Source organism: Chrysemys picta, chromosome 7 (assembly GCF_011386835.1).
Source record: "Chrysemys picta bellii isolate R12L10 chromosome 7, ASM1138683v2, whole genome shotgun sequence".
NCBI lineage: Eukaryota > Metazoa > Chordata > Testudines > Emydidae > Chrysemys > Chrysemys picta.
In genome coordinates this window covers 1,453,647-1,480,199 of record NC_088797.1, presented here as the reverse complement: position 1 = coordinate 1,480,199, position 26,553 = coordinate 1,453,647, and the positions used below count along the sequence as shown (strand labels likewise).

At 46.0% G+C, this 26,553-nt stretch overlaps 1 protein-coding gene across 2 annotated transcripts; it reads right to left on the bottom strand.

Annotated features, from left to right (window-relative positions):
* Positions 1-3,660: 3,660 nt before the first annotated feature.
* Positions 3,661-26,213, bottom strand: SLC25A20 (solute carrier family 25 member 20). Of its 2 annotated transcripts, none has more exons than XM_042844210.2 (9): positions 26,079-26,213; positions 18,172-18,264; positions 13,721-13,848; positions 11,660-11,750; positions 9,418-9,535; positions 8,008-8,080; positions 7,388-7,497; positions 5,491-5,615; positions 3,661-4,893 (listed from the first exon to the last, which is right to left on the bottom strand). In XM_042844210.2, the coding sequence occupies exons 1-9, from the start codon at positions 26,085-26,087 to the stop codon at positions 4,831-4,833; spliced, it is 810 nt and encodes a 269-aa protein (XP_042700144.1). In that variant the 5' UTR covers positions 26,088-26,213; the 3' UTR covers positions 3,661-4,830. The 2 variants fall into 2 exon arrangements, with proteins under 2 accessions (XP_042700144.1, XP_005296017.1); XM_005295960.5 differs by lacking the exon at positions 26,079-26,213 and adding an exon at positions 21,335-21,851.
* Positions 26,214-26,553: the final 340 nt, after the last annotated feature.

The following is a 26,553-nucleotide window of genomic DNA, read 5'->3' as shown; positions in this document are numbered from 1 at the left end:
GTAAGGCATTCCCTGGGAAATATCCCACCCTCTTCCACCCTCTGACTTCACCACCTCAACCAAGCTTCACAATCATCATAGCTGTGTACAGTATTAAATGTTTGTTTAAAACTTATACTGTGTAGATAATGTCTCTTGTCTGGCAAAAAATAAATTCCCTGGAACCTAATCCCCCCTATTTACATTAATTCTTATGGGGAAATTGGATTCGCTTAACATCATTTTTCTGAAAGTAGCATTTTTCAGGAACATAACTACAACGTTAAGTGAGGAGTTACTATAATGTCATGATGAACTGGTAAGAGGCCACCCACTAATCTGTTGTATCCCACTCAGTACGTATGGCCTAATGGGCATACAAAATGTATAATTTGTTGCCGTGAACTCTTTCCACAGAGGGAGAAGTGTAAAGAGAATTCAGGAAACACTATGAAAATTAGGAAGTTACAAATTTTACAGCAGCTATTAAGAGTTAACATAAATCAGGAAGAGCCATATATTCTGTGCATCAAGCCCAAGGGCAGGAGTGCCCTGTAAGGGCAGTGAAACAGATAAAGCAAATCAGCAGGATATTAGCATGATCAGAGGGATGACAAAGCAGAACGGTACAGTGCCTTGAGAATCCAATGGGAGAACTGGATGGGCCACACTTTCTTCCTTAGATTTTACTTTCTCTCTGCATATACCTGATTTCCTCATCCCATTCTTAGAGAGACGGCTGCACCGATCAGTCATGGGTAGTGTGTCAGTCTCCTTTACTAATAAAAATCTATGGCATTTGTAAAGATGCCTGAACTTCCGAACACGTGTGCTGCATCCCCACTTACATGCAGGTTTTCTTTGCTACACAGTCCACAGGCAGCACACAATTATTAAACTGCATGTGCCCTGATCGGAACCACACTCCTTTGCTTCAAGACCACAGTTACTGGGGAATATCGCTTTAACCCTGTCTCTCTGGCACGTAGAGCCCCTTGACCTTTCCCTTTCAATGGTAGTTGACCTCAGTTCAGTGCTTGTCAGGTGTAACCAGCCAGGTTGTTCGAGTCAGGTTTTTGCTTTAGCAATTGTTCCCCCATTTCTAATCAAGGGGGAAATGCTCAAAATCCCCCAACAGTCCTTAACACCTAGGTTAAAACAACAATAGCAGACAGGTTCCTTTTGCAGAAGTTAATGAGAAACTTCAAGAGTGACTCCTACTCTTAGATGCCTTGTGCCCTGTTCCTTTCACAAATGTTTCGAACAGGCAGTTTCTATCACAAAGGAAGGGGCCATGTCTCTGCCTGGCTACACACTCAAGAAGCAGCTTTCAGCAGCAAAGAACCCGTCCTTGTATTAAGGAATTAGCAGACAATATTATTGTCCATCTGAGGAAACATTTCAGACCAGCCTTGTCCAAAATGCTATTGAAAAATTGCACAAGATTGTACATTGCCACACTAGCTAATGCCCAGGAGTAGGGTTTACCCAGGCCACTAAATGCTGCTGTAGCAAGGAGTGGAACAGGTCTCTGCCTGCTAGTAAGTGGGGCACATGGGGAATCTGGGAAGAGCCAGTTCTCAGCCCTACTTCCTCCCTCCGCATGGAAGGATCTCCCATCTCAAACATTGCCTCGGGCCAGGAATTGGCAGGCAAGTGTCTGGAAGCAATTGGCATAGAGCCAGAAGCCTAAGTGGGGGTTAGGCCTGGGGAAACTCTAAGGCTTGTCAGGTGTAACCAGTCTGTGGAGCTCCTTGCCAGAGGATGTTGTGAAGGCCAAGACTATAACAGGGTTCAAAAAAGAACTAGCTAAATTCATGGAGGATAAGTCCATTAATGGCTATTAGCCAGGATGGGCAGGGAAGGTGCCCCTAGCCTCTGTTTGCCAGAAGCTGGGAATGGGCGACAGGGGATGGATCACTTGATGATTCCCTGTTCTGTTCATTCCCTCTGGAGCACCTGGCACTGGCCACAGTCGGAAGACAGGATACTAGGCTGGATGGACCTTCGGTCTGACCCAGTCTGGCCATTCGTTAAGCTTAACCTAATTGCAAGGGCCCTTAGCAGCTAGACTCAACTGAACCCCCTTTCCAATAATTGTAGCTGGTTGTGGTGTAGCTCAAGCAAGGAGTTGGGGCAGGTAAGGGACTGGAAATTAATTCACTTGCCTCCCGTCTCCCAGGGGAAAGGGAACATATTTAAAGGATTAATCCAACTTCAGAATTCCTTAAACATATAAAAGGCTGGAGAGAGAGAGGAGGAGGGCAGCTTCCAGCAAATAAATATTAGGAAAGTAAAAGTAGGATCTGAACTGCTCTAGGACATGCTCCCAGCACAGGGAACCAAGAACCAGCAGTTTGGTTAATAAATATTCACTGAAACGTTCAGTTTGTTCTCCTCCTTGCTTACCCCCAGGGAAGCAGCGCAGTCAGTATAAACCTGCATAGAGCATTGTGCAAGGAGTGAGTCTGCCATTTTGCATATGCAAATGTTTTTAATCATTAATTGGTACTTGGGGTTAGTAACTACATGATGATCCTTAGCAAATCTAGCTTCAAACTGTCATCTGCAACACTGGAAAGTGAACCTGATCTACAGCCTTTTGCTGTAAGAGTTCCAGTAAGCATAAGGGCTTAGCGAGCAACATCTGTTAGAACTTGGCTACACCCACATCAGTCACAGGAGAGCGTGAAAGTTACTGATTGTACTTATCTGAGCTGTCTCAGAAGCAGCTGGGTTAACCAGATCTCAAGTGTACGAAACTGAACGTGTCACAGGCTAGTGCACTTGCACACTCACAGGCAGCGTATGGCAGGACAGGGAGCAGTAGCAGGTAAAGGAGGGCCATATCTGCCTTCCTCAGCAACTCTGAGCCTCTTGCTTCCCCTTCTCTCTTCCAAGGAGCAGAGAGGCTCCTAAGGTGGACGAACTGGCAAGATATTTTGGGGAGGGGAGAGAGCATCCAGCGTTGGAGGGGGAAGTGGAGGTAGTCCTGAGTTGTGGGGCTCTTCAAACAGTGGGAGGGTCTACTCTGTCCTCTCCACCCATGTAAACAAAACAAACACCTTGCTCCCTCAACTTCTGGGAAAACAAAGGGTAACACAGAAGCAGTTGGATGACTCCTCTCTGCTCCTTACAAGAGAAAGAGTGAGGAGCAGGGTCCTGAGCTGCAGGTGCTGTAGCAGGGGGCAGCCTGGCAGGGACAGCCTCGTTAATGGAAAGCGTGCTAAATTAATTGTATGCCTTGGTGGACCTGGTTAAGGACAACTCCTCATTCCCTGGCCCTCACTTCCCTTGGTGTCTCCTGAGGAATCTAGGCAGGGATCTTCTCCCTAACCCAGTCCCCCCACCACACCTGTAACAGCTGCTTTGTTTGCGTCCCACCATGAGAAGACAGCCTTAAAAACCATTTTAACCTAGCAGTGGTGGCACCACAAACAAAAAAACCCCTCAGCGATTGCCCATTTCAGCCATTTGTCACACATTTCAGTCGCTTGTATCAGATAGCGGCAGGTCTAAAGGTTGAGAGGCATAGAATTACCATCACCAAAGACAGGCTACCCATCCATACTTTAAGGTAGGCAGATCTCTGAACAAAGTGTAAGGGAATATTTGTATGTCCTTTGCATACGCTAATCATGCGCCAAAATGCCGAGTGCACAAAACCACAAGCAAACATTCTAGCTGAGCAGCGGCAAACTTTATTGAGTCCTGATAAAATAGGATCATTTAATCACAACTGGAACAGGTTACAGACTGTCTTGCCTGTCCCTTGCATCAATCATGTCAACGCAAAATTTGTTATGTTTAACAGGATCTCTTAATGCTGATTTGAGGAGCCACACGCTGTCTGTCCCCATTAAGTAAGCCATGGAAGGAATTCAGCACCAAAATAAGTTGAAGTCTTCTCCCACTTTGAAATCCTCTCAGTACTTCCTAGGTCACCATCTCCCAGAATGCATCATTCAGGGACATCAGATATAGCATAGATTGCAATGAGTCATATGGTATTTGTGAAGTTGTGTTCTGGATATAGTCAGTGAATCAGGAAATACCAAAGGGATTTCAGAGGGGGGAAAGAAAGGATTTTGAAGAGAGATGAGATCAGTTAGAACTTGTTTCTCAGCTGAATGCCCCCGCCAGCCGGGTTAGCAGTGCTTAGTCAAGGAAGTTGGGCATAATTCACTTTAACTCTTAGTTCCACAGTGCACCTTTCATCCGTTCAAGGTGGTCATCATACAAGGTCCTCCATAATGCTTTAGAATCCCTCCCTGCCCCCTCTCCCCAGAATTAGGATTTTTTTTAGCTATAATCTGTTCTGTTCCATATTGCCCTTCATTACATGCACATAAAATAAAGGCACCATCAACATGCGAACAGCTGATGAGTATCTATAACTGATGGAAAATAGCGTCTCACCTCAACATTGGCAATAAAGTGTTAAGCTAGATCCTGAGAATTAAGTGCACACTGGCTGGTAATTACTATTTCGAAAGATTTTCAGCACTAACGGCTTCTTCAGTAAATAAAGAAAGAAATTAAGAGTCTCCCCTTCTTCCAGAGGAAGTACTTAGGGACTCTCACTGTAATAGCAATAAGTGTCTATTAGCAGCATCACTGCTATGGTGCATTTGGTTCAGAAGGTAAGCGTACTCGTACTTCCCACTCCTCATGAAAACTCTACATCAGAGTTATGGCTCAAGGTTCAGAATGGCACCTATTATACCATCCAGAGGATGCGAGTAAGGCAATGGGGATTAGAAAACTAATAATTCCTATGGTTTCTCAAGTCACCCTTTAATCCAGCACCAGGGTCTTTTTTTCCTGTCCCAGGAGGACATTTCCTAGTCTTCACAGACTTGGTGCAGTCCAGTTAAGGAACTTCATAGCAACTTCGAAACCAAGGAAACAGGCCTGGAACAGACACAGAACACAAGGATCAGATGAGCCTTAGGCACACAACGCTGGAGTGTTTGGAAAAGGTCTTCTCAAAGCTGAGGGGTACAGCAGCATTATAAACCCCAAACATGGTGTGTTTCCCCCCCCTCGACATGACTTATCTTGGACTGGAAGTAATGACATGACTGTGTCCCTCTATAGCAGAGGCAGAATTTCTGATCTTCAGTGTCATTTGTTAGATCCTTCCATTTAAAACAGGTGCAGATTCAATCTAGCCATTCAAAATGCTGGCACTTGGGTTAGAACAAACTAACAGTTCTACACATCTGCTAACACCAAGAGGGGTTTAGTGCAAAGCCTGTGCCCCTATTTCTGTTAGCACTATCCCTACAGCCTACTTTAGTTTCCCACCTACAGAGATTTGAGCCAGTCTTTTAAAAGCTTGGAAATAGATCCCCCAGACCATACACCCAGGGGTGTGCAGCACTAGTGAGATAATACAACAGTCAAACAGTCTGGAATCAGAGTTAACTGCCTCCTTTACACCCACTAGGTATTTAGGGTGCAAGTAGCCAGCTCCCTGCAGCCCACTAGATATCATGGTTTACTTACTGCGTTAGCGGGAAAGGCCCTTATCATAACGGCTGTGAACCCTTTGTATAGGGATGAGACTCCTTCCTCTCTGATAAGCTCCCTCAGCACATCCCTAAAGCCATTAGGATACTTCCCTGGAGCAGCTGTTGACAGAAGCAGAACATGCCATCTATGATTTGTGAATGCAGCCGGCTGAGACTAATTGTTGCACTGTGGCCTTCCACTGTAATTCATATGGATTATTTTCCAAGTAACAAATGATTTCAAAGACTATTTATTTACTTTTATTATATGGAGATAAATCTATCTCCTAGAACTGGAAGGGACCTTGAAAGGTCATCGAGTCCAGTCCCCTGCCTTCACTAGCAGGACCAAGTACCATCCCTGACAGATTTTTGCCCCAGATCCCTAAGTGGCCCCCTCAAGGATTGAACTCACAACCCTGGGTTTAGCAGGCCAATGCACAAACTACTGAGCTCTCCCTCCCCCTTTTAGTCTAGTACGTCACTGACAACTCAAACAAAGACCCAGTGAGCAGGAGCCATATGCTCACCAGCACTGTAACGGTTTAAAATAATAATCAGGTCACCTGGGGGAAAAAAAAAAGAAAAAAAGAGGAACTTAAGCCAAGGGTTAGAAAACTGGGAGCTTCAATCTAGCGTTATTACTGCTGGTCACGCGAACAGCATCGGCAGGGTGGAGAGTCAGTGGTGTATCAATCAATAAAGCGGGTTTGCAAGAAACAACGCTGGTCTGTTCTCAAAAAGAATATCCTCCCACATACTAGAGCGAGGAATGGCAGTGGCTTTCCAGTGACAACTACAAGCTCCATTTTAATGCTGATATTACACAGATCTGACCAGGTGTTTGAGGAAAGTGATTTTATAGCAACAAATTACCTGATCATGTGACATGCCACTGGAAAGTATTACCATTACGGGGCCCTTGGCCAGATACTCCAGACTAACCCTTCAGAGTCACAAACAACTTTTGGAAAGTGACTCAGTGGAGCAGGGGCTGCCAATATTCTACTATGTCCCATTCAGGTTTTGGTCCCTTGGTCTGGAGCATCACAGAAGCTAAAATTACAAAGCAAACAAACAAAACAAAAAACACCACAAACAAAAGGATTTTCCTGCATCAGCAACCACTGTTGGATCCACTGGGACAGAAGCTCTGCCTAGGTCCTTGATGCGTGACAGAGAAGATGCAGGGATCTCGTCAATGCAAGGCAGAGCCAGAAGATAATCCTGCTAGAGGCTGTTACAGGGCTCTGGTGTACAGGAATATTCCTCTGGGAGGAATGCCGAAGGAATCAACCAGAATCCTAATGGCAGCCTTTGCTGGAGCCCAGCAACCCCAACTGTCTGTTCTCCCCAGGGACTGGGCTGTCCCTACGGCAATTCTATGGACTGCAGACTGTAGATATTGCCATGATGTCTGCAGATTTGCCAGTCAGGAAAAGCAATGGATTGTGAGAGAGAGGCATAACGATGGTGTTCCCTGCTCCACTGTGATTTTATTTTAGATATCACCTGTCTGAACCAATGCAAGTGTGCCCAGTCTTATCTGAAATGATTAAGCACTTTCAATGGGGGTATATCTGTAATAAATACCACCTAGCTCTTCTACAGCACCTTTCAGCACAGCTCTCAAAGAAATTTGCAAAGGACGTATCATTTTACAGATGGGGGCACAGATGAAGTAACTTGCTCAAGGTCACCCAGTAAACCTGTAGCAGAGCTGGAAATAGAACCCAGGTCTCCGGAGTCCCAGTCTAGTGCTGTAGGAGCTAGGCCACACTGCCTCCTTTCTAAAATTCTGCCCAGCCATAAGCTTCTCTATTGGATTGTCCACCCAGCCCACAGAAATGCTACATCTTGTGGAGCTCTTACACGGCTGACATCTGACTCACCAGTCTGGAAGCGGGATTTCAGCACATCCGGAGGGATGGCCACAGCCCAGTTGAAGATCCCTGCCATACCCCCGGCAAAGAGAATCCTAGGCACGCTGAGGTCACTGACACTGCAGAAATATTGAATTGAAAAGGGGTCTCTCTTTAAACGAATACATAAAGACCAGAAGGAAGCTTGGCTGAGAGATAAGACATTACAATGGTACAGACCCGGCGTGAGAGCAGCCACTGTAGGAATTCAGAGTGAGAAACTTGTGGCCATAATGTGCTGTCTCTCCATGGGAAAGGCTCAACTCTTATTGCTCTCTCATACTTGCAGCATGACAAGGATGCCTGAAAGACCAGCTTTTAGCACACAGCAGGGACGCAGAACGGGTGCATCTCACACTGAATGCTTTTCTAATTGTGCCATTAAGAGGAGTGCTTCAAATACCATTCAACAATCAATCCAATCCCACAGTGAGATGAGTCATCTGGCTGGGAAAGCCACTGACAGCAAATGCCTCAGCAATCACAAAAGACACTACTCTGGTGATTTTGCTCTCATTTGCTTAGCAGGAGAAATGGACTGGAAGTGTCTGGAGAAAGTCAGCATTGCCCTGACTTAGGATTTAACTAACCTCTTCCCCTCAGGGGTCAGAATGTTTTTCAGCCATTCATACGTCATGAAGTACATTCCACTGGCTGGAACATCTAGTTGGGAGAACAATAAAGAGACTAATGACACCTGATCGCCTCCGCGTGCAGGGGGAAAAGAGAGAGGAAAGGAAGTATTCACCCCTAAGGGGAAGCTCTGGGCTCACATCAGCTGCCAACCTTGAGGACTGTTCTGCACCAGCCTCAGCAATGCCATCAAGTACCACTAGGTTCCCTTTCTGAGCCTGTGCAAACTGCTGTCTGTCTGGATGGAGCAGCAAGAACATTTTCAGAAAGAGCAGGGGCATGGCTGCAGAAACACCTATTCCTGAACCTCTGAGTCACCAGCCCTTCCAGTCACATTGTTACCTGACTACGAGACAGGTCTAAGCTCCCCAAACTGGAGACTGGGCAGATTAAGCCAGTCTCAGTAGCTTTGTAACGGGTTCACAGCCGTTTGTTCCAACCAAACTTTCTGCTTTTTTATATTCTCATGCAGCCAATGCTCACGCCCATGGCTAGGATCAGACAACCAGTTCTGCCAGGCATGTTGTCCATGCTGCTCTAGCTGTTACAATCCTATGAGAGTCATGGGACAGATCGTTTCCTGGGCTGGTGGAAATGCAAAATTCCTACAGTTTCTCTATTTAAGGATGCTCAGGTGAAATCACTGCCCCCAGACGGGGCGTATTTTAACCTCATTCAGGGGAAAAAGCATCAAACATATTTCTAACCTGACCCACGGGGCTTTAATTTGTTCATTATAGGTGCCTTTAAATTGTTGTGGTTTTTTTTGTTTTTTTTTTTTAAAAGGAGAGGGAAAGGAACATGATGGACACACAAGGTATTTTTCCTCCACACCAAAAATGAGTGAATAAATAACACTTTCAAGTTGGGATAAAGAGTAATTCATTGCATCTTTCAATAACCAATCCAACTGACCATCACAGACTGGGAGTCTCATGTACAAACCCCATCCCAAAGTTAAGAAAATGCTAGCTTCCTCTTTTTTCTTCTCTGTCTCTCGGCTTCTTTCCCCAGACCCATCATCCCTCGCCCATCCTGGAAGTCTATCATAGCCTTCTGCGTCTTGGATTTGATTGGTCTTTACCTCTCAAGTCCCTTTGTGTCCATTTCTAGCCCTCCTCCCCTCATTCCCTTTTGTACTCCTCTAGTCCTCCTTCCTCTCACCACCCCCACCAAGACTGCGACACATCCTAGTCGCAATTCTCAATCCCCATGAGACACAGGGGTAGCTGTGAAAACTACAGCGCATGAAAGTGATGCGCAACATCTCTCAATGGCCCAGGGTGAGATTTACGATGTTGAGTCAGTTTTGTTCTGATGCTTCTCTTCCTGCAGGGGTACTATTAGAATATATTTACTCCAATTACCTCTCATGAGGGTGAGCACAGTTCCTTTGTATATGCCTCGAATTCCAGCCTCACGGTACAGCTGTTTCGCACAGTCCATTGGGCCACCGTATTTAATTTCACCTGAAGCAGCCTGGATCTGGAGAATTAAAGCAATTGTTTACCAGGCATAACCCAAATAGTCATTTGGAACGCTTGTGCTTTCTAAAGCTACAGTGTCAAGTGGAAGTTACCAGCTCAGCCCTTTTTCATGTAAGCAGAAGCCACCCAAGGAACGTATGCCACTGGGCTCCTGCTGATATATAGACAGACTGGTACAATGCATGTGAAGTCACCATATTCCCAGCCTGCTTTTTCTCCCTTTTCTCCCTGTAGTCTTTCCTCAACTGGCAGACACCCCTGTGATGTCGGCCAGGGGTTCTCGCAACAAACATTTTGGTGGCCTCAGAGAGTGTGGCCACATAGTCTTGCTGGTGGCCGCTCTGACAATTTTTCCTAAAATACTTAATTAAATTTAGAAAAAACAAATAAATATGCACATACACAGCTTCAATCAGAGTAATTTATTTATGTAGGGTTTTTTGCAGACCTAATAATAAAAATAATGTATAGTTGTATGTATTCCTTATTGGATCTAAAGATAATAGCAAAGTACATTATTTGTGTTTCACGTACTTGTCTTTTGTTCTTGGTTGGGGGTTTGTTTTTTTGGGGGGGCATTTTTAATGACTTGCTAGCTAGTAAATTTGCTTCTGTGAAAAGTGATATTTGTATGTTTGTTAATATCACTTTTCATAGCAGCAGACTTGATAGCTAGAAGAAAGTGAAAAGTGATATTAACAAACATACAGATACCACTTTTCACAACAGACTTACTCAGCCCTGGTAAGCCGAGGACAAATTAAGTCTTGGATAGGGCAGTGAGTAGGCAGGCAGCGGGGGGGCCAGGGGCAGCACCAGGGGCGATTGGGCGGTGAGCCCGGGGCTGGGGCTGGAGCCCAAAGCCGTTGGATGGAGCCTGCTGCTGTGTGGCCGGAGGACAGAGCCCACCACCCCAGAGCTGAACCCCACTGTCCCTGGCCAGGTGGGGAACTCACACTGGCTGCCTGCTCCTCTGGCGTTTGTGGCTCTGCCGCTCCCCCTCCAATCACTGCCCAGGAGGCTGCGGCTGCATCTGAGAAACGCTGAGAGGCCAATGCAACTCTAGTGGGCAGTGGAGCTTGGGCTTCAGCCCCGGGCCCCAGCAAGTCTAAGCCAGTCCTGGCGACCCCATTCCAAGGGGGTCGCGACCCACTTTGGGGACCTGACCCACAGTTTGGGAACCGAATAAACACTCCCCTTCGTGTTCAGCCACTGCATAGTTTACACTTACTAAAATTTCTCTCCTACCCAGACTGAAAAGGATCTGCTTCCATAGGTGTTTACTGAACCACGCACTGGCTGGATCGTGCCAAATTAAGAGTCGATGCTTACCTCGTTTTCACCAGTTTAAGTCTGAAATAACTCAGCTGAAATCAGTCAAGTTACTCCAGATTTACACTGATTAGAATAGGACTCCAAGGAAATTTCATAGAACGCAGACAATTTTTTTTGAATAAAAGATGTCCTGTGATAATGCTTCGCATGTTGGAATCAATATCTAACATCCATTAAAACACTAAGTACAGCCGTCAGAGTGAGAGAGGGTAGAGATCAGAAGGTCTGGCACAGACAATATTTTCATTTGTTCAAATTCACATTTCCCACCGGGGTTTCAAAAAACCAAGGGCTGTGACAGGTTTAAAGTTTATGGTCACTAGACTAGTTTTATAATAGCTTGTTTTATATATTTTTGAAATAGGTACTTCTGTTACATACAAGGATTCCAGGGAACTAGGGGCAAAATCTTTATCATGGAAGAGTTTCACGAACCCAATAGTTACTATAAAGGCTTTGTTTTACACAAGAAGTTGAGAGACTCTCCAGATTTCAGAAGTGCCCAAGAGGTCAGCTGGTATCCTCGGGTGATGATGCGTATCTGCTGAATGGTGTGTATAGGAGTGCATGTTGTATTTACCAAACGGAAGCTGTATAATGCTTCTCCAGGACAGAGTCGCATCAAGTTATGCCTCAGCCCTGCTGAAAGGGGCACTTTCTAAATTCAATACAGAGTAAATATGCTAATTAGAGGAATTCTATCTCCCTAGCAAGGGCTTTTTCACTCAGACGACACACCTGAAATTAAAGGGTGGGAATTTCTCCCCCTCCACACACAAAGTCTGACCTGTAAAAGGCACTTGATCCTCTCTCCTGGAGCCATGATTGCTGTTGTGAACACTCCAGATAACATGCCGGCAGCAAACAGCTGGGGATATCTGTGCAGAGAACACAGGAAAATAAAGATCCCAAGATAAATAATCCAATAAACATGACATTCAATCTAGTCAGTGTGAAAGGACTTAATGCAACATTACAGTTCAACATAAAAGAGTTTGGAAATCCAAAGCTATGGTTCCCTCAGCAAATATACTTCTGCTCGTGTGCATTCATAGTATTTTGTATTACTCAATGTGCTTACGTTTCATGCTACAATATACAGAGTGTGACCAAGTCATTTGGTGGGCCCGAGCTGTGTGCCCCCCTTTTGGGGGGCAGGAGGGAGAAAAGAGCTCTGGCTGTCAGCCCTGCGTGGCTGGGGCTTGTACAGAAGGGCCATGCACAGCTGGGAGAAAGGGGGGGATGGGATAAAGGCAACAGGTAAAGCCCCGTCACCCAGGGGCTGACAGTCAGAGCCCTGCCGCCCAGGCTCCTCCCATCCCTCACCAGGGGGCAGTGGTGGGGCTCTAGTTGTCAGCTTCGGGGTGGCAGCAGCAGCGCAGAAGGGTGGCAATGGAGTGGTAAGTCTGCTCTGAAAAGTGATCTTGACAAATATCCACCCACATTGCCACCCTTACTTCTGTGCTGCTGCTGGCAGGGCGCTGGTGCATGAATGGGGGGGAGGGGGGGAGCAGGAGGACCATAGGCAATTACGGACCCAAAGAAGGGGAACACAAATAAGTTCTGCTCTAGAACCATAAGTCTTAAGGCCCAATTCAGTAAAGCACTGAACAATTGAGTTCAATGGGAATTCAAGTGTATGAAACAAGCTTTAAATTTCTTGATTTATAAGAAAACTTGAGAGAACCATGATGGATTTGGAACAGTTGAGTGAGCAAAGCTCTTGAACAAATGTATACACAAGTATATTAGATGTGCATCTGGAGTGCCATTTCTGTTAGAAACCCCAGCAGGTGGATGAGTAGTACAGGATTTTCAAACCCCCTTTGTTCTTCCTAAGCCAGATTTCTTCAGATGTGTCACACACTGGTCCTTACTAGAGACTAAGGCTATGGCAAGTTGAACATTTCAAAAATAAACCAATTTTTTTAATTAAAAAACTTCTCATTCACAAATAAAATGTTATGCATCTGTGACAGGTTATCAGCCATCCACAGAATTCCAACGGGGGGCCAACAAAGGAGCAGGGGAAATGTTGTTCCGAAACGTCATGAGGCTGACCATAGCAATACCTCTTCAGCCATAACTACGACTACACTGGGGGAGGGGAGGGGGTGTGTGTCTCTCTCTCTCTCTCTCTAAGACACGCAACTTACGTCGGCGTATCTTAGGTCAATTTACCTGGCCGTGAGGATGGTGGCGAGTCAACCACTGCTGCTCCCCCGTCGACTCCGCTTCCGCCTCTCGCTGCGGTGCAGTTCCGGAGTCGACGGCAGAGCGATCGGGGATCGATTTATCGCATCTACGCAATCAATCGATCCCCGATCGGCAGGTAGTGATTGATCTATCTGGCAAGTAGTGTAGACATGCCCTAAGAGAAATACTCCTGCAATTAATAACCTAACCTACAGAGTGGCTGCAGTGAGAGTCCCACTTACCACTAGCAAGAAGGAAAGGTCATGTCTTGTGACCACCTGGTCTGTCAGATCGCTATACTAGAATATACATGTAATCTTTCCACTCAGTTTCCCTTAACAGCAAGGCTGTTCTAAGTCATTATCATTATGTAACACATACGGTATTCAGCTACAACGGAGTTCTTTAATGACGGTCTTTCTGCACAGGGAGGGAATTGTACAGTACTTGTCCACCTGCTGTCTGTTTTTAGCCTGTGCTATCAGTCCCACGCTTTTAGGAGTATTACCACCACCAGTGTTTTGGGTTTTTTAAGGATATTTCTAATCCAGAGAGGAGACACATTTACACCACAACCGAATGTGTAATTCAACACAGCAGGCTGGGAGCCGTAGAAAAGGGATCCCAAGCGTCTGAACAACCCAGAACTTACGTCAGAATGTCATCAGGATTCCTCTGCTGGAGTTTTTTCCCCAAACCAAATCCAAAGAAGCACACAGCAAACATGGGAGTCACTCCAATAATCGGAGCTGCCATTCCTTTATACAAGCCTCGGACTCCCTGCAAGACACAGCGGATTATTTAGGTTTCATGCAGCATTCTTTAGGGCGATAAATATTTCACCACATCAAGAAGCAAATAAAGTTACTATACAAGATGATCACAGCAAAGGCGGCCAGCTGCATGAATGAAAGGGATTTGCCGTGATACAGTTTTAAAACACAGCCCAGAGGGGCTGTGGGGAAGTCGTGCCAGGACTTGCTAGCCTGGGGGGGCGGGGGGGGAGAGGGGATTTGGGGAGAAGGAGACTCCCAAAACATACCTACCAAGATGGCACTAGGCTAAGCCCTTACTCTCCAAATAACTGCCATCCTGCCTCCATTGCTTATTCATGTTTCTCACCAGCACTAGTTCAGCTCTCTGCCACCCCAACTCTAAAGTAGCTAGTGACCCCCTTAAACACAGTCCTGTTTGAAACCCGCATGGCTCAGTACATGTCTCTCATATACAGGTACAGAGACACACACGTACTGTATTACAGTCTTCAAAAGGCAACATTTCAGTATAACCCTGACACTCAGCATGTCTACAGTGGGCCAGACTCCTCCCTCGTGATAGGCAACAAGCGACGAAGGGGGGGAAAAAAAAAAAAAGGTAAATAAAAGAAAACCCCGATTTAGCTGTCACTGGAGAGGAAGAGACAGAGTGAAGGACCTGCCGCCGAAGACTAAAGCGGAGTGCTTGAGTTGCCACCGAAGTGCTGCCGAATACCCCGACGGAGTGCCACCCCTTTCTGTTGGCCACCCTAGGCACCTGCTTCCTTCACTGGTGCCTGGAGAGAGGTGTGTGTGTGTGTGTGACGCACATTTCCTCTCTAAGTACGCTGACCCCACGCTAAGTACATTGCCTTTCTAAGTAGATCAGTAAGTTGAGATGACAGCTGTTGCCAGCAAGCTCCCTCCGTCCTGAGCTCTGTCGTGTCAGTGGAGATGGGGTACAGGAGTGGGGGAGGGGGACACCCTGACATTAGCACCCCTTTTTTTCCTTCCTCCCCCCAGGAAGAAATGCAGGCCAAATAGGGGAAAACAGGTTAGAGAATAGTTAGTTAAGTTCCATGTATTCATGCTGGCAGGGCCTCATGTAATCCATTCTTGGGTACTTAAGGAACTAGCTAAAGCAATGTCGGAACCATTAGGAATTATCTTCGAGAACTCATGCAGGACTGGCGAAGGGCAAACATAGCACCTATCTTCAACAAGTGGAACAAAGAGGACCTGGGCCATTATAGGCTAGTTAGCCAAACTTGGACATCTAGAAAAATACTGGAGCAAAATTATTAAACAATGTATATGCCCCTAGAGAATAATAGGGTTATAAGATGACCTCGCATGGATCTGTCAAGAACCAAATCATGCCATACCAACTTAAATTTTCTTTTGACAGGGTTACTGGCTTAGCAAATAGGAGGGAAACTGTAGATATGATGTATCTTGAGTTTAATAAGGCTTTTGACACAGTCCCACATGACAGTCTCAAACAAACTAGAGAAGTTTGATTTAGATAAAATTACTATAAAGTGGCTGAGACAGTAGCTATATCAAGGGTTCGCTGTCGTACTGGGATGACATATCTATTGGGGTCCCACAGGGATCAATCCCGAGTTCGGTGCTATTCGATATTTTCATGAATGACTTGGATAATGGAGCGGAAAGTGTACTTATAAGATTTACAGAAGACATCAAATAACATTTTATAAAGAGAAGTGCAAGGTGGTACATTTAAGAAGGAAAAATCAAATGCACAGCTACAAAATGGGGAGTAAGTGGCTAGAGGGTAGTGCTGCTGAAAAGGATCTGGGGTTATAATGGATCACAAATTAAATACCAGACAACAATGTGATGCCATTACAAAAAAGGCTAATACACCCCAGTGTGTTAACAGGAGTGTCGTATGCAAGATGCAGGAGGTAACCGCTCAGCACCAGTGAGACCTCAGCTCTCTGGAGCTGTATCCAGTTCTGGGCACCACAGTTTAAGAAAAATATAAACAAATTGGAGAGTCCAGTGGAGAGCAAAAAAACCATATTAAAGGGTTTAGGAAACCTGACCTAGGAAGAAAGATGAAAAAAATGGGCATGCTTAGCCTTGACAGAGGATGGACCTGATAACAGTCATTAACATAAGACTGTTATAAAGAGGATAGTGATCAGTTGTTCTCCATGTCTACTGAAGATAGGACAAGTAGTAATGGGCTTAATCTGCAGCAAGGGAGTGTGATGTTGCACCCAATATTGCTTTATAGAAATATGCTTATGAATGTAAATATGACATAACTGGAATATGTTTTATGCTAGATAGGCCATGTAACATATCTTTGCAAAGGTTATGTTCTATTGCATGTATTCATCCTATTTGTAGGCACGTATCATTTTTATATCTGAAGTTATGAGCGTTGGCTCTATGCTTGTATTTAAAGTGTTTGCTGTAGAAAGCACATAAGACAGATTTGGTCAACATAGCGTGAAGGGATTATTCAAGTAAATGGAAATACTTGGCGAACAATGGACCTTGATAGACGCCAATCCACATCCGAGCTTTCCTGGGAACGTCCCTGTAGAGAACTAAGTCATGCATGGACAGGTGACTCGCCCATGTGACTCTAAGACCATCTTGTAGCTGAGATTCTACACAGAGGAAGGGAGGAGCTTCCACCCACAAGAGAGAAACTATATAAAGTCCTGGGAGACCCTTCCATTTGGTCTTCAGCTGGCTAAAGAGAGAGCCTCTCCACCCCCAAAGGATACCTGAAAGAAACTGGAACAAAGGACAGTAACTACAGGGGTGTGGAGTGGTTGCTGGACCCAGACTAGAAGGAGGCTAGTCTGTAAAAGAAGCTTACTGGACCATATCTGAGGGTGAGATTTCATCTGTAATCACTTTCTTACTGTATTAGGCTTAGACTTGCCTGTTTTATTTTATTTTGCTTGGTAATCACTTTGTTCTGTCTGTTATTACTTGGAACCACTGAAATCCTACTTTTTGTATTTAATAAAATCACTTTCACTTATTAATTAATCCAGAATAAGTATTAATACCTGGGGGGGGGGAAACAGCTGTGCACCTCTATCAGTGTTATAGAGGGCAAACAATTTATGCGTTTTCCAGGTATAAGCTTTATACAGGGTAAGATGGATTTATTTGGGGTTTGGACCCCATTGGGAGATGGGTATCTGAGTGCTGGAGACAGGAGCACTTCTCAAGCTGTTTTCAGTTGAGCCTGCAGCTTGTGGGGGACGTGGGTCAGGCCTGGGGCTGTGTTTGTAGCAGGCTAGCATGTCTGGCTCAACCAGGCAGGATTCTGAAGTCCCAAGCTGGCTCAGAGATAGTCTCAGCACATCAGGTTGCAGTTCCCAAGGGTGTTTCTGTGATCCAACCCGTCACAGGGAGATTTAAGTTAAATACACCTCTACCTCGATATAACACTACCCGATATAACACAAATTCGGATATAACACGGTAAAGCAGTGCTCCGGGGCGGGGCGGGGGGGGGGCGGGCGGGGCTGCGCACTCCGGTGGATCAAAGCAAGTTCAATATAACGCGGTTTCACCTATAAACAGTAAGATTTTTTGGCTCCCGAGGACAGCGTTAGATCGAGGTAGAGGTGTATTAGGAAAAAAGTTTCCTAACTATAAAGGTAGTTAAGCTCTGGAATAGACTTCCGCGGGAGGCTGCGGAATCCCTGTCATTGCAGGTTTTTAGAACAGACTGGACAAACATCAGTCAGGGACCATCTAGGTTTACTTGGTCCTGATTCAGTGCAGGGACCTATTGAGGTCCCTTCCAGCCCTACATTTCTGTGATTCTACAATGGTGCCTTCTGGCCTTAAAAATCTATGATTCTGAACTAGCACTTCCTCTTTTGCCTTGTCACAGAGGAGATTATGGGTTCTAGAAGAAATTAGAGACATTGCTTGTGTCAACAATAGTCAGTCTCTATTTTAGGATTTCCAGAGAGATCTCATAGCACAGGCATTAAAATTCACCACCTACAATAATACAGCCAGCAAACAGCTTGCCAATGTTCATTACAGCCTTTAACTTTAGGTATTAACACAACGACATTGCTGACTTAAATAAAAATAAAAAAATAAATATTTATTTATTTTTTAATCACACATTCCAAAGATTATTATTTTCTCCCTCTACCAGTTCTTCTGTCAAATTTTGCAATCTGATGAAAATTTTGAATTAGAACCATTTGAATTGATAGCCTGATTTTATATATAGTCTCAAGGGGACCAGATTCCCACAAAATTCCACTCCAATGATGTACATGAGCAACTGACATTTTTGGCAGGCATAGGAAGTGCCAGTATACAGTACCTCTCGAACGAGCGTCTGTCTGAAACAGTCGAAGGTCCCAGAATAGAGTGGAGGCTGCCCAGCCTGAGGTTTTGGTTGGGTCTGTAGTCTCACCTGTAAAACAAGAAAAAAATATATTTTTTTTCCTTTTAAGGTACATGACTTTTTTAGGATTAGTTCCAGAGAGCCATATTAAAGTCATAGGTTTTATAACCAGACATTGTAATATTGGTACAAGGGTTAAAACTCAGTATTTTAGCTTGTGCAAATATCTAAAAAAGAACACAAATACCTTAAGTTATTTCAATATTGTTATAAATATTACACTTAATTTAAATTCAAGTTAATACTCTCTAAACAGCAGAGTGGCTGCTTTAAGCACTTCTGAAATCCAGTGCCATTTCTACTGCTCTTTCCCCATCTGCTAAACTCAGTATGCAGGTACGGTCACCAATGAAACTTGGTTTTATTTATCTTCAAATTAAAGAATATAATTAAAAGGAAAGGAAGTGTCTCATCTCCAGTTTCATCAATCCGTAGATCAATAATCCAGAACAAATACTTGTTAAATTCCAAAAAGCTTCCCACTCATATCATGATGGGCCATCATGCTCTGGAAGTTGTGCTCGCCACAGGTCTGATGTCTATATTAAAGAGGAGACCCGATGCAATCAGTTATATCCCTTTAGCTCATGGCAGGTCACCAAAGCAGCCTTCTGTTGGGCAGTATTTGGACACCTCTGCTTTGCTGTTTCCTGGTCTTCAGTTACTTCTTTATCTACCTTTCCCCCTCTCAAGCTCTAGGCTCCTTTGCCATAACAGAGTTTAAACACATGTAACAATTAGTTATTGGGGCTCAAGGTCACAAATTTCCCTTAATTTGTAACTTTCTGATGCTTTTTGGAACAAGAGTTTTGATTTCCAGTCATCACTGATTTTTCTAGATGCTAACTGGACTTTTCTGAGTGTCTTAAGATGAACGCGCTGGCTAGATGAAGACAAGCAAAACACAGATTGGAACAAATACATCGTTAAAACAGATAGATGCTACCATTTTGAGAGTAACAATGAGCCAATGGTTAGGGGCCTAGCCTGAGACTCAGGAGACCCAAGTTCAATTCTCAGCTCTACCACAAACTTCCGTTGTGATTTTGGGCAAGTCATTTAGTATCTCTGTGCCTCAGTTCTCCACATGTAAAACAGGGATAATGGCACTTCCCTACCTCGCAGGGGTGTTGTGAGGATAACTACGTTAACGTTTATGAGGTGCTCACTTACTATGGTAATGGGAGCCATCTGAGTACCTGAAATAGACAGATTCTTAGAAACAGAGTGGTACGAAGAACACTCCTACACACACACACACACACACAGAGCCCCCATAAGCTAACATAATGAAACTGTTCACACTCAGATAGAAGTGAGCTTAGGGACATTTTTATTTCAATTAATGGCAGAAGGAAGGCCAAGAGAGTTCCAGCTACCACAAGCTGAGAGTGGAAATGCTCCAAAGAGAATCATCGGTATGAGTTTAGACGAAAGTGGAGTTGCCTTCATATGCTAGTGTAGTAATTTCTTTAACAAAAAAAAAAAAAAAAAAGTCACTTGTCTATACTATCAAAGTGACAGAACAAAGAGTACCAGATATCCCATTCATGTCTCTCCTTTAAAATAAAGTGATAATGATCAGCCTGTGAAATTCTAACAAAACAGGATCATTGATATCATGAGATAATGGTGAGTGGCACAACAATGCTGCCTCTGTGTGGTAGGAAGCATACACCTTAAATTGACCGAGTTAACTGGTGAAACCAAGGGCTTCTGAAAAACAGCATGACTTCACATGTTTGCACAGATCACGTATCATTCTAGAGGATACAGGCATTATTAACACTGCCACAGTTGCCAGAAACTAGATGCAAATATTGCTTCCAAGATAAGAGGACACGCCCTGTAATAATACTGTGTGTGTAGGATACATCACAGGTCAATCAACACAGAGCTTTCAAGTCAGTCCCATTTTCATACAATAAGAATGGGGGGGGGGGGGAGCAATACTCAGCATCCATGTCCAGATACAATTCTGCCAGAGTCTCTGCACACCCCTCATGGCTAGATGTTCTCAAAACTGTTGCCTGGTCTTGTGACTCTAGTGTCAGTTTTACCTAATGTGCACAGTGACTTTTGGCATCTTTACCAGCTCTTTCAGATGCTACTAGATTCCACTGCCCAGAGGGGGACCCTGCAGGCTGCTCAGGAGGTTTTATGCCAAAACTAGAAACTACCATGACTCCCTAAACAGGCAAGGTGAGGAGATAATATATTTTATTGGGCCAACGTCTGTTGATGAAAGAGACAAGCTTTTGGAGGTTACACCCCCCCCCCCCTGCAGCTGTACTCCTCCTCTCTTCCCCCCACCCCCGCGGTTAGTACTCCTCCCCTTCCCCCCGCGCGGTGCAGGCCGGGAGTTGTAGTACCTCTGGCCCCGCGCGGTGCAGGCCGGGAGCTGTAGTACTCCCCCCGCGAGCGGTGCAGGCCGGGAGCTGCAGTACTCCCCTTTCCCCCCCCCGCGAGCGGTGCAGGCCGGGAGCTGCAGTACTCTCCTTTCCCACCCCCGCGCGCGGCGCAGGCCGGGAGCTGTAGTACCTCTGCCCACCCCCTCGCGCGCGGTGCAGGCCGGGAGCTGTAGTACCTCTGCCCACCCCCGCGAGCGGTGCAGGCCGGGAGCTGTAGTACCTCCCCGCGCGGTGCAGGCCGGGAGCTGTAGTACCTCTACCCACCCCACCCCCCCGCGAGCGGTGCAGGCCGGGAGCTGTAGTACCTCCCCGCGCGGTGCAGGCCGGGAGCTGTAGTACCTCTACCCACCCCACCCCCCCGCGAGCGGTGCAGGCCGGGAGCTGTAGTACCTCCCCGCGCGGTGCAGGCCGGGAGCTGTAGTACCTCTACCCACCCCACCCCCCCGCGAGCGGTGCAGGCCGGGAGCTGTAGTAGTCCCCCCGGGCGCGGTGCAGGCCGGGAGCTGTAGTACCTCTGGCCCCGCGCGGTGCAAGCCGGGAGCTGTAGTACCTCTGCCCACCCCCCGCGCGCGGTGCAGGCCGGGAGCTGTAGTAGTCCCCCCGGGCGCGGTGCAGGCCGGGAGCTGTAGTAGTCCCCCCCCGGGCGGCCCCTGGCTCCCCAGGCTCACCTTGATGGTGTCCAGCGGGTGCCCCACGAACACCAGGCAGACGCCCCCGAAGCCGCCGGCGAAGAAGTTCTTCACGGGGCTGATGGGCTGCGGCTGCTTCGCCATGGCCGCGGCGGGAGCGGAGCCCTACGCAGAACCCCAAGGCGCCCAGCAGCGGAGCTCTCGCGCTGACCTTTACCCCAGTCCCGCGCCGCAAGGCATGGCGGGATACAGGGGGCGGGGCATGCTGGGACACTGGAGGACTGGCCTGCCGGGACTCCCTCGGGCCGGCGGCGCGATGCGCATGCGCTCTACTGCCGCTTGCCCCCGGGCCGGCTCCTGCTCTGCGTTGCTATGTCCCGTCCCCGTCCCGAGTCACCCCGCGCCCGAGTCGAGCCCCGCACCCTGGAGCGCTTTTCCCGCCCTGTAAAGAGCCGGGGCCCGCGGGGCGTCGCCCGTCTGCGTCAGCCTCAGCCCTGCTCCGGCGTCAGACGGAGCCATTTCCCGGCGTTCTGTCACTGGCCCCGCGAACCCGTGTGAACGCGCCTGGGCTCCGCTCCCCGCAGCGGGCGCGGTTCTGGGGCGGGAAGGGCCGTGGGGAATCCCGGCCCGCACCAGGGTCCCAGGGCCTCGCTTCTCAGGAGGCCCCACGTGTCCTGGGCCCGGCCCTGGTTTGAGTTCTGCCTTGTCGGAAAGCCACTCGGCCAAATGACGTGTTCCTGGGGCTCTCTCCTTTTCCCCTTGATCACACGGTGGGGTTCTGGGCTATTCCCCAGCTGCAGGGGCCGGGGCTCGCCTCCCGGCTAATAACCATCTTTAATTTCCCCAGGAGAGCAGCAGTGGGGCATAACTGCTATGCTGTCATCAAGCAATATTTTAGCACGTGTCTCCCTTAATTCTGGTGAGTGTCATTTTGTGGTCAGCAACAGAGGGTCCTGTGGCACCTTTGAGACTAACAGAAGTACTGGGAGCATAAGCTTTCGTGGGTAAGAACCTCACTTCTTCAGATGCAAGTGAAGAAGTGAGGTTCTTACCCACGAAAGCTTATGCTCCCAGTACTTCTGTTAGTCTCAAAGGTGCCACAGGACCCTCTGTTGCTTTTTACAGATTCAGACTAACACGGCTACCCCTCTGATATTTTGTGGTCAGTTTCATGAGAGTATAGGTGAAGAAAAACTAGCCATGCTTTAGAAAGAACTATCTGCGGAGGGGTCCCTGTAACATAAACTACTCCATCTCCGTGTCTGGTGGTGTGAGGGGTGTCTGAGTAGGGGTAAGGCCTAGCTGCTATTCAATTTTCCTGATACAGTTTAAGGAACCCCCTCTTCCTCAGAGAGCTGATAGCATGGAGCTCTTGCCCTCAGAGAGGAAAATTTGTTTCTGGTTTGGAGCAGTGATGCAAACACTAACATCGACACAGCTGAAGTGTTTTTACCACTGGCTTTTCCTGGCACTGTAATTAAAGCATCTGAACCCTGTCGACACCAGCACTTACACCACTGAAAGTAAAGCATGGCTGACTCATTACTGGAAAATGGGTACAGTAGAACCTCCGAGTTACAGACCCCTCGGGGATGGAGGTTGTCCATAACTCTGAACAAAACAAAGCTCCACCTCCAGCAGTTCACACTCTGGGCCAGTTCCAGAGGCAGCTAGGCAGCTTCCTTCTGGACAAGCTTGTCCCCCTCCCCACCGAGGGGTGGTGGTGAAAACAGTGCCCCCCTTCCCAGCGGGGGTGTATGTGAAAACAGCGCCCCTACCCCAGGAGAGGGTTGTGTGTGAAAACAGCACTCACGTCTTACAGGAAAGCAGTGCAGACACTGATGCGGTTTCTGCGCAGGGCTCACAGCTTTGCCTGAGAATCTCAGCATCTTCAACTCCTAGCTGTAAGTGGGGGCCCAGGGTGTGGGAGTGGGAACAGGGAGCCCGGATGTGCCTACCTTTAAGATGCAATACAGGCACAGTACGTATTTGCTTTGTTGTTTGGTCTCTGCTGTCTGATTGATTACTTCCGGTTTCACATGGTGTCCTGTTGACCAGTCAGTCTGTAATTCTGGCATTCATATTTTTGAGGTTCTACTGTAATAATTTTCCAAGTGTAGACAAGGCCAAGTTGAAAAAGTGAAATTCTTCGGAGACTGTTAGTCTCTAATCAATCCAAAAGGCCCTGATACAGATGTTCAGTCACTCCGGCCTGCCCATGCTGCCTAGTCTCCCTCATCCCATGGAGGCAATCAGAAGGTCACACTGAACCCACAATTCTCGCATGGCAATGCCAGGAGGTGTCCCAGAGTCCCTTTGCTCCCCAGCCAATTTAATATTTTAGTAAGGGGTATAAGGAATAATGACCCAACAGCTGTGCAGTATTTAGCTGCAATTCTTTTATATTATTCTCAGGTAATGGTGGGTGGTTTGTTAATGTCATCAGAAAGCCCACAAGGGACTGCAGCAAAAGTAACTGTAGGAGAAGGCTTGCTGAAAGAGGTGAATCTTTTCTTACACTTTAAAGATGGCAAGTCTTGGACTCAGTCTGGTCTCCGGCAGTTGTGGATTCCCAGCTAAAGTCCCTCCAGTGGGAATAGCCTGCCCCCAGTATTTGCATGTTCAAATCTGGACTCCATTAGCTTGAGTATCTTTATAGAATGCACTGCTGTGACGGAGTGCAAAACAAAAGCTGTTCTTTCTGTGAACGGTTTCAGAGAAGCAGCCGTGTTAGTCTGTATCCGCATATACAAGCATAAGCACATCACACCCATCTGTTGTACTCTATCTTGTCGTCACATCCAATAGTGGGATATCTTCACAGAAAGAACAGGAGTACTTGTGGAACCTCAGAGACTAACAAATTTATTAGAGCATAAGCTTTCGTGCATCCGAAGAAGTGGGCTGTAGCCCACGAAAGCTTATGCTCTAATAAATTTGTTAGTCTCTAAGGTGCCACAAGTACTCCTGTTCTTTCTGTGAAGATATCCCACTATTGGATGTGACGACAAGATAGAGTACAACAGATGGGTGTGATATGCTTATGTTAGTCTGTCCTACCTAACTGGAAGGCAGCTGGTTATTAGAGTTTCCGAATTGCCTTCAGGATTAGCCCAAAGTAATTGCAATAATTCAGTCTAGGAGTGGTAAAAGTGTGATTCACTAGCCAAGTGTGTGATCTTGTCTCACTCTAGCAGCAGGCCCTAGCAAGAATAAGACCCTGTCACTTACCACTTGACTTAGAGGAGTGTTTGCTATCAGTAAGCTCTCATTCAAGCACTCCTTTTTGGTGCTGAATGTCCCAGGTTTGATTCCTGCTCACGAATGTTATTTATGCTACATATCAAAAGCATAGCTCCCTGTGGTCAAGTCTGTACCTGAGAAGAAAGGGCAAAGTCAAAAGCTGGGGAAAAGCATTTCTGATCAGTGCTGCAGTTTGATTGTCCATGAGCATGAATAAGTCTTATCAGGGCCAAAGTTAGAAAACATGAGGGCACTGTAGCCTCTCTCTTGATCTTCTCCTAGCATCTTAAGACTGAGCACTGAAGGACTAAGGAAGTGAAAGCCATCAGTGAAAAGGAAGATTAATTATAATCTTATGGAATCTATGTAAGGAGAGAACAAAGCCACATCAATGCAATGGAAGAGAGGGGAAGTTGATAGCAATAAATAAAAATCAGAAGATAGGAATTGTAGAAAATTGATAAGGGAAGCAAAAGGACAAACGTAGAAGAAACATATGGCCAGCAAAGTTAAAGACAATAAGAAGGCATTTTGAAAGTGTATTAGGAACAAAAAGAATCCTAACAATGGTACTGGTCCATTACTAAATGGAAATGGTAGAACTGTTAGTAATAATACAGAAAAAGCAGAAATATTAAATAAATATTTTTGTATTTAGGAAAAAAACAGATTATGTAATCATATCATACAGTGACACCGAAACTCCATTGCAATAGCAACTCGTAACGGAAGCTGTTAAAATTAGACATTTTTAAATCTGCAGGTTTAGATAACTTACATCCAAAAGTTTTGAAAGAGCTGGCTGATGACCTTGTTGGACCATTAATGTTGATTTTCAATATGTCTTGGAACAACAGGAAAGTTCCAGAGGACTAGAAGAATGCGAGTGTCGTGCCAATTTATAAAAAGAGCAAATTGGATGACCAGGGTAATTATAGGCCTGTCAGCCTGACATTGCTCACAGGAAGAATAATGAAACAGCTGATACAGGATTGGATTAATAAAGAATTAAAAAAGGGTAGGTAGTTTATGGAAAACAGATCCTGTCAAACTAACTTGATAACATTTTTAAAAATACGATTACAAGTTTTGTTGATAAAGATAATAGCGTTGATGAAATATACTTCCACTTCTGGAAGGCATTTGACGTGGTGCTGCAAGACATTTTGATTAAAAAACTAGAATGACAAAGTTGATATGGCACACGTTAATTAGATTAAAAACTGGCTAACTGATCGGTGTCAAAATGTAATGGTAAATGAGGAATTATCATTGAGTAGGTGTGTTTCTAATGGGATCCCACAAGGAACAAGTTTTGGGTCCTTTGCTATTAAACATTTTTATTAATGACCTGGAAGGAAATATAAAATCATCACTGTAAGGTTTGCAGATGACACACAAATTGATAAATAATCAAGAGGACAGGTCATTGTTAAAGAGCGATCTGCATTGTTTGGTAAGCTGCACGTAAGCATAGAATATTTGTGTTATTTTGACCAAACAAACATATCTAAGAACACAGAATGTTGGCCATACTTACGGACTCCATCCTGGGAAGCAGTGTCTCTGAAAAACAGCTGGGGATCCTGATGGAGAATCATGTGAAAGTGAACTCCCAATGCGATGCAGTTGCCAAAACAGCTAATGCAATCCTTGGATGTATAAATGGGGCTCTTGGAGTAGGGAGGTTATATCCCCTCTATATTTGGCACTGGCGAGACTCCTACTAGAATACCGTGTCCAGTTCTGATGTCCACAATGGAAGAAGGATGTTGATGAATTGGAAGGCGTTCAGAGAAGAGCAGGGAGAATGATTAAAGAATTGGAAAACAGGCCTTCTGGTAAAAGAGCCTGTAAGGACTGATGTGGTGAACAGATATTTTGCTAAGGGGCTCTTCAATCAAGCAGACGAAGGGGCAATGCGAGTCAATGGCTGGACGCTGACGCTACACGATTTCAGACCGCAGAGCAGAAGCATGTTTGAAACAGCTTCCCACGGAGCAGGGCGGCTACTC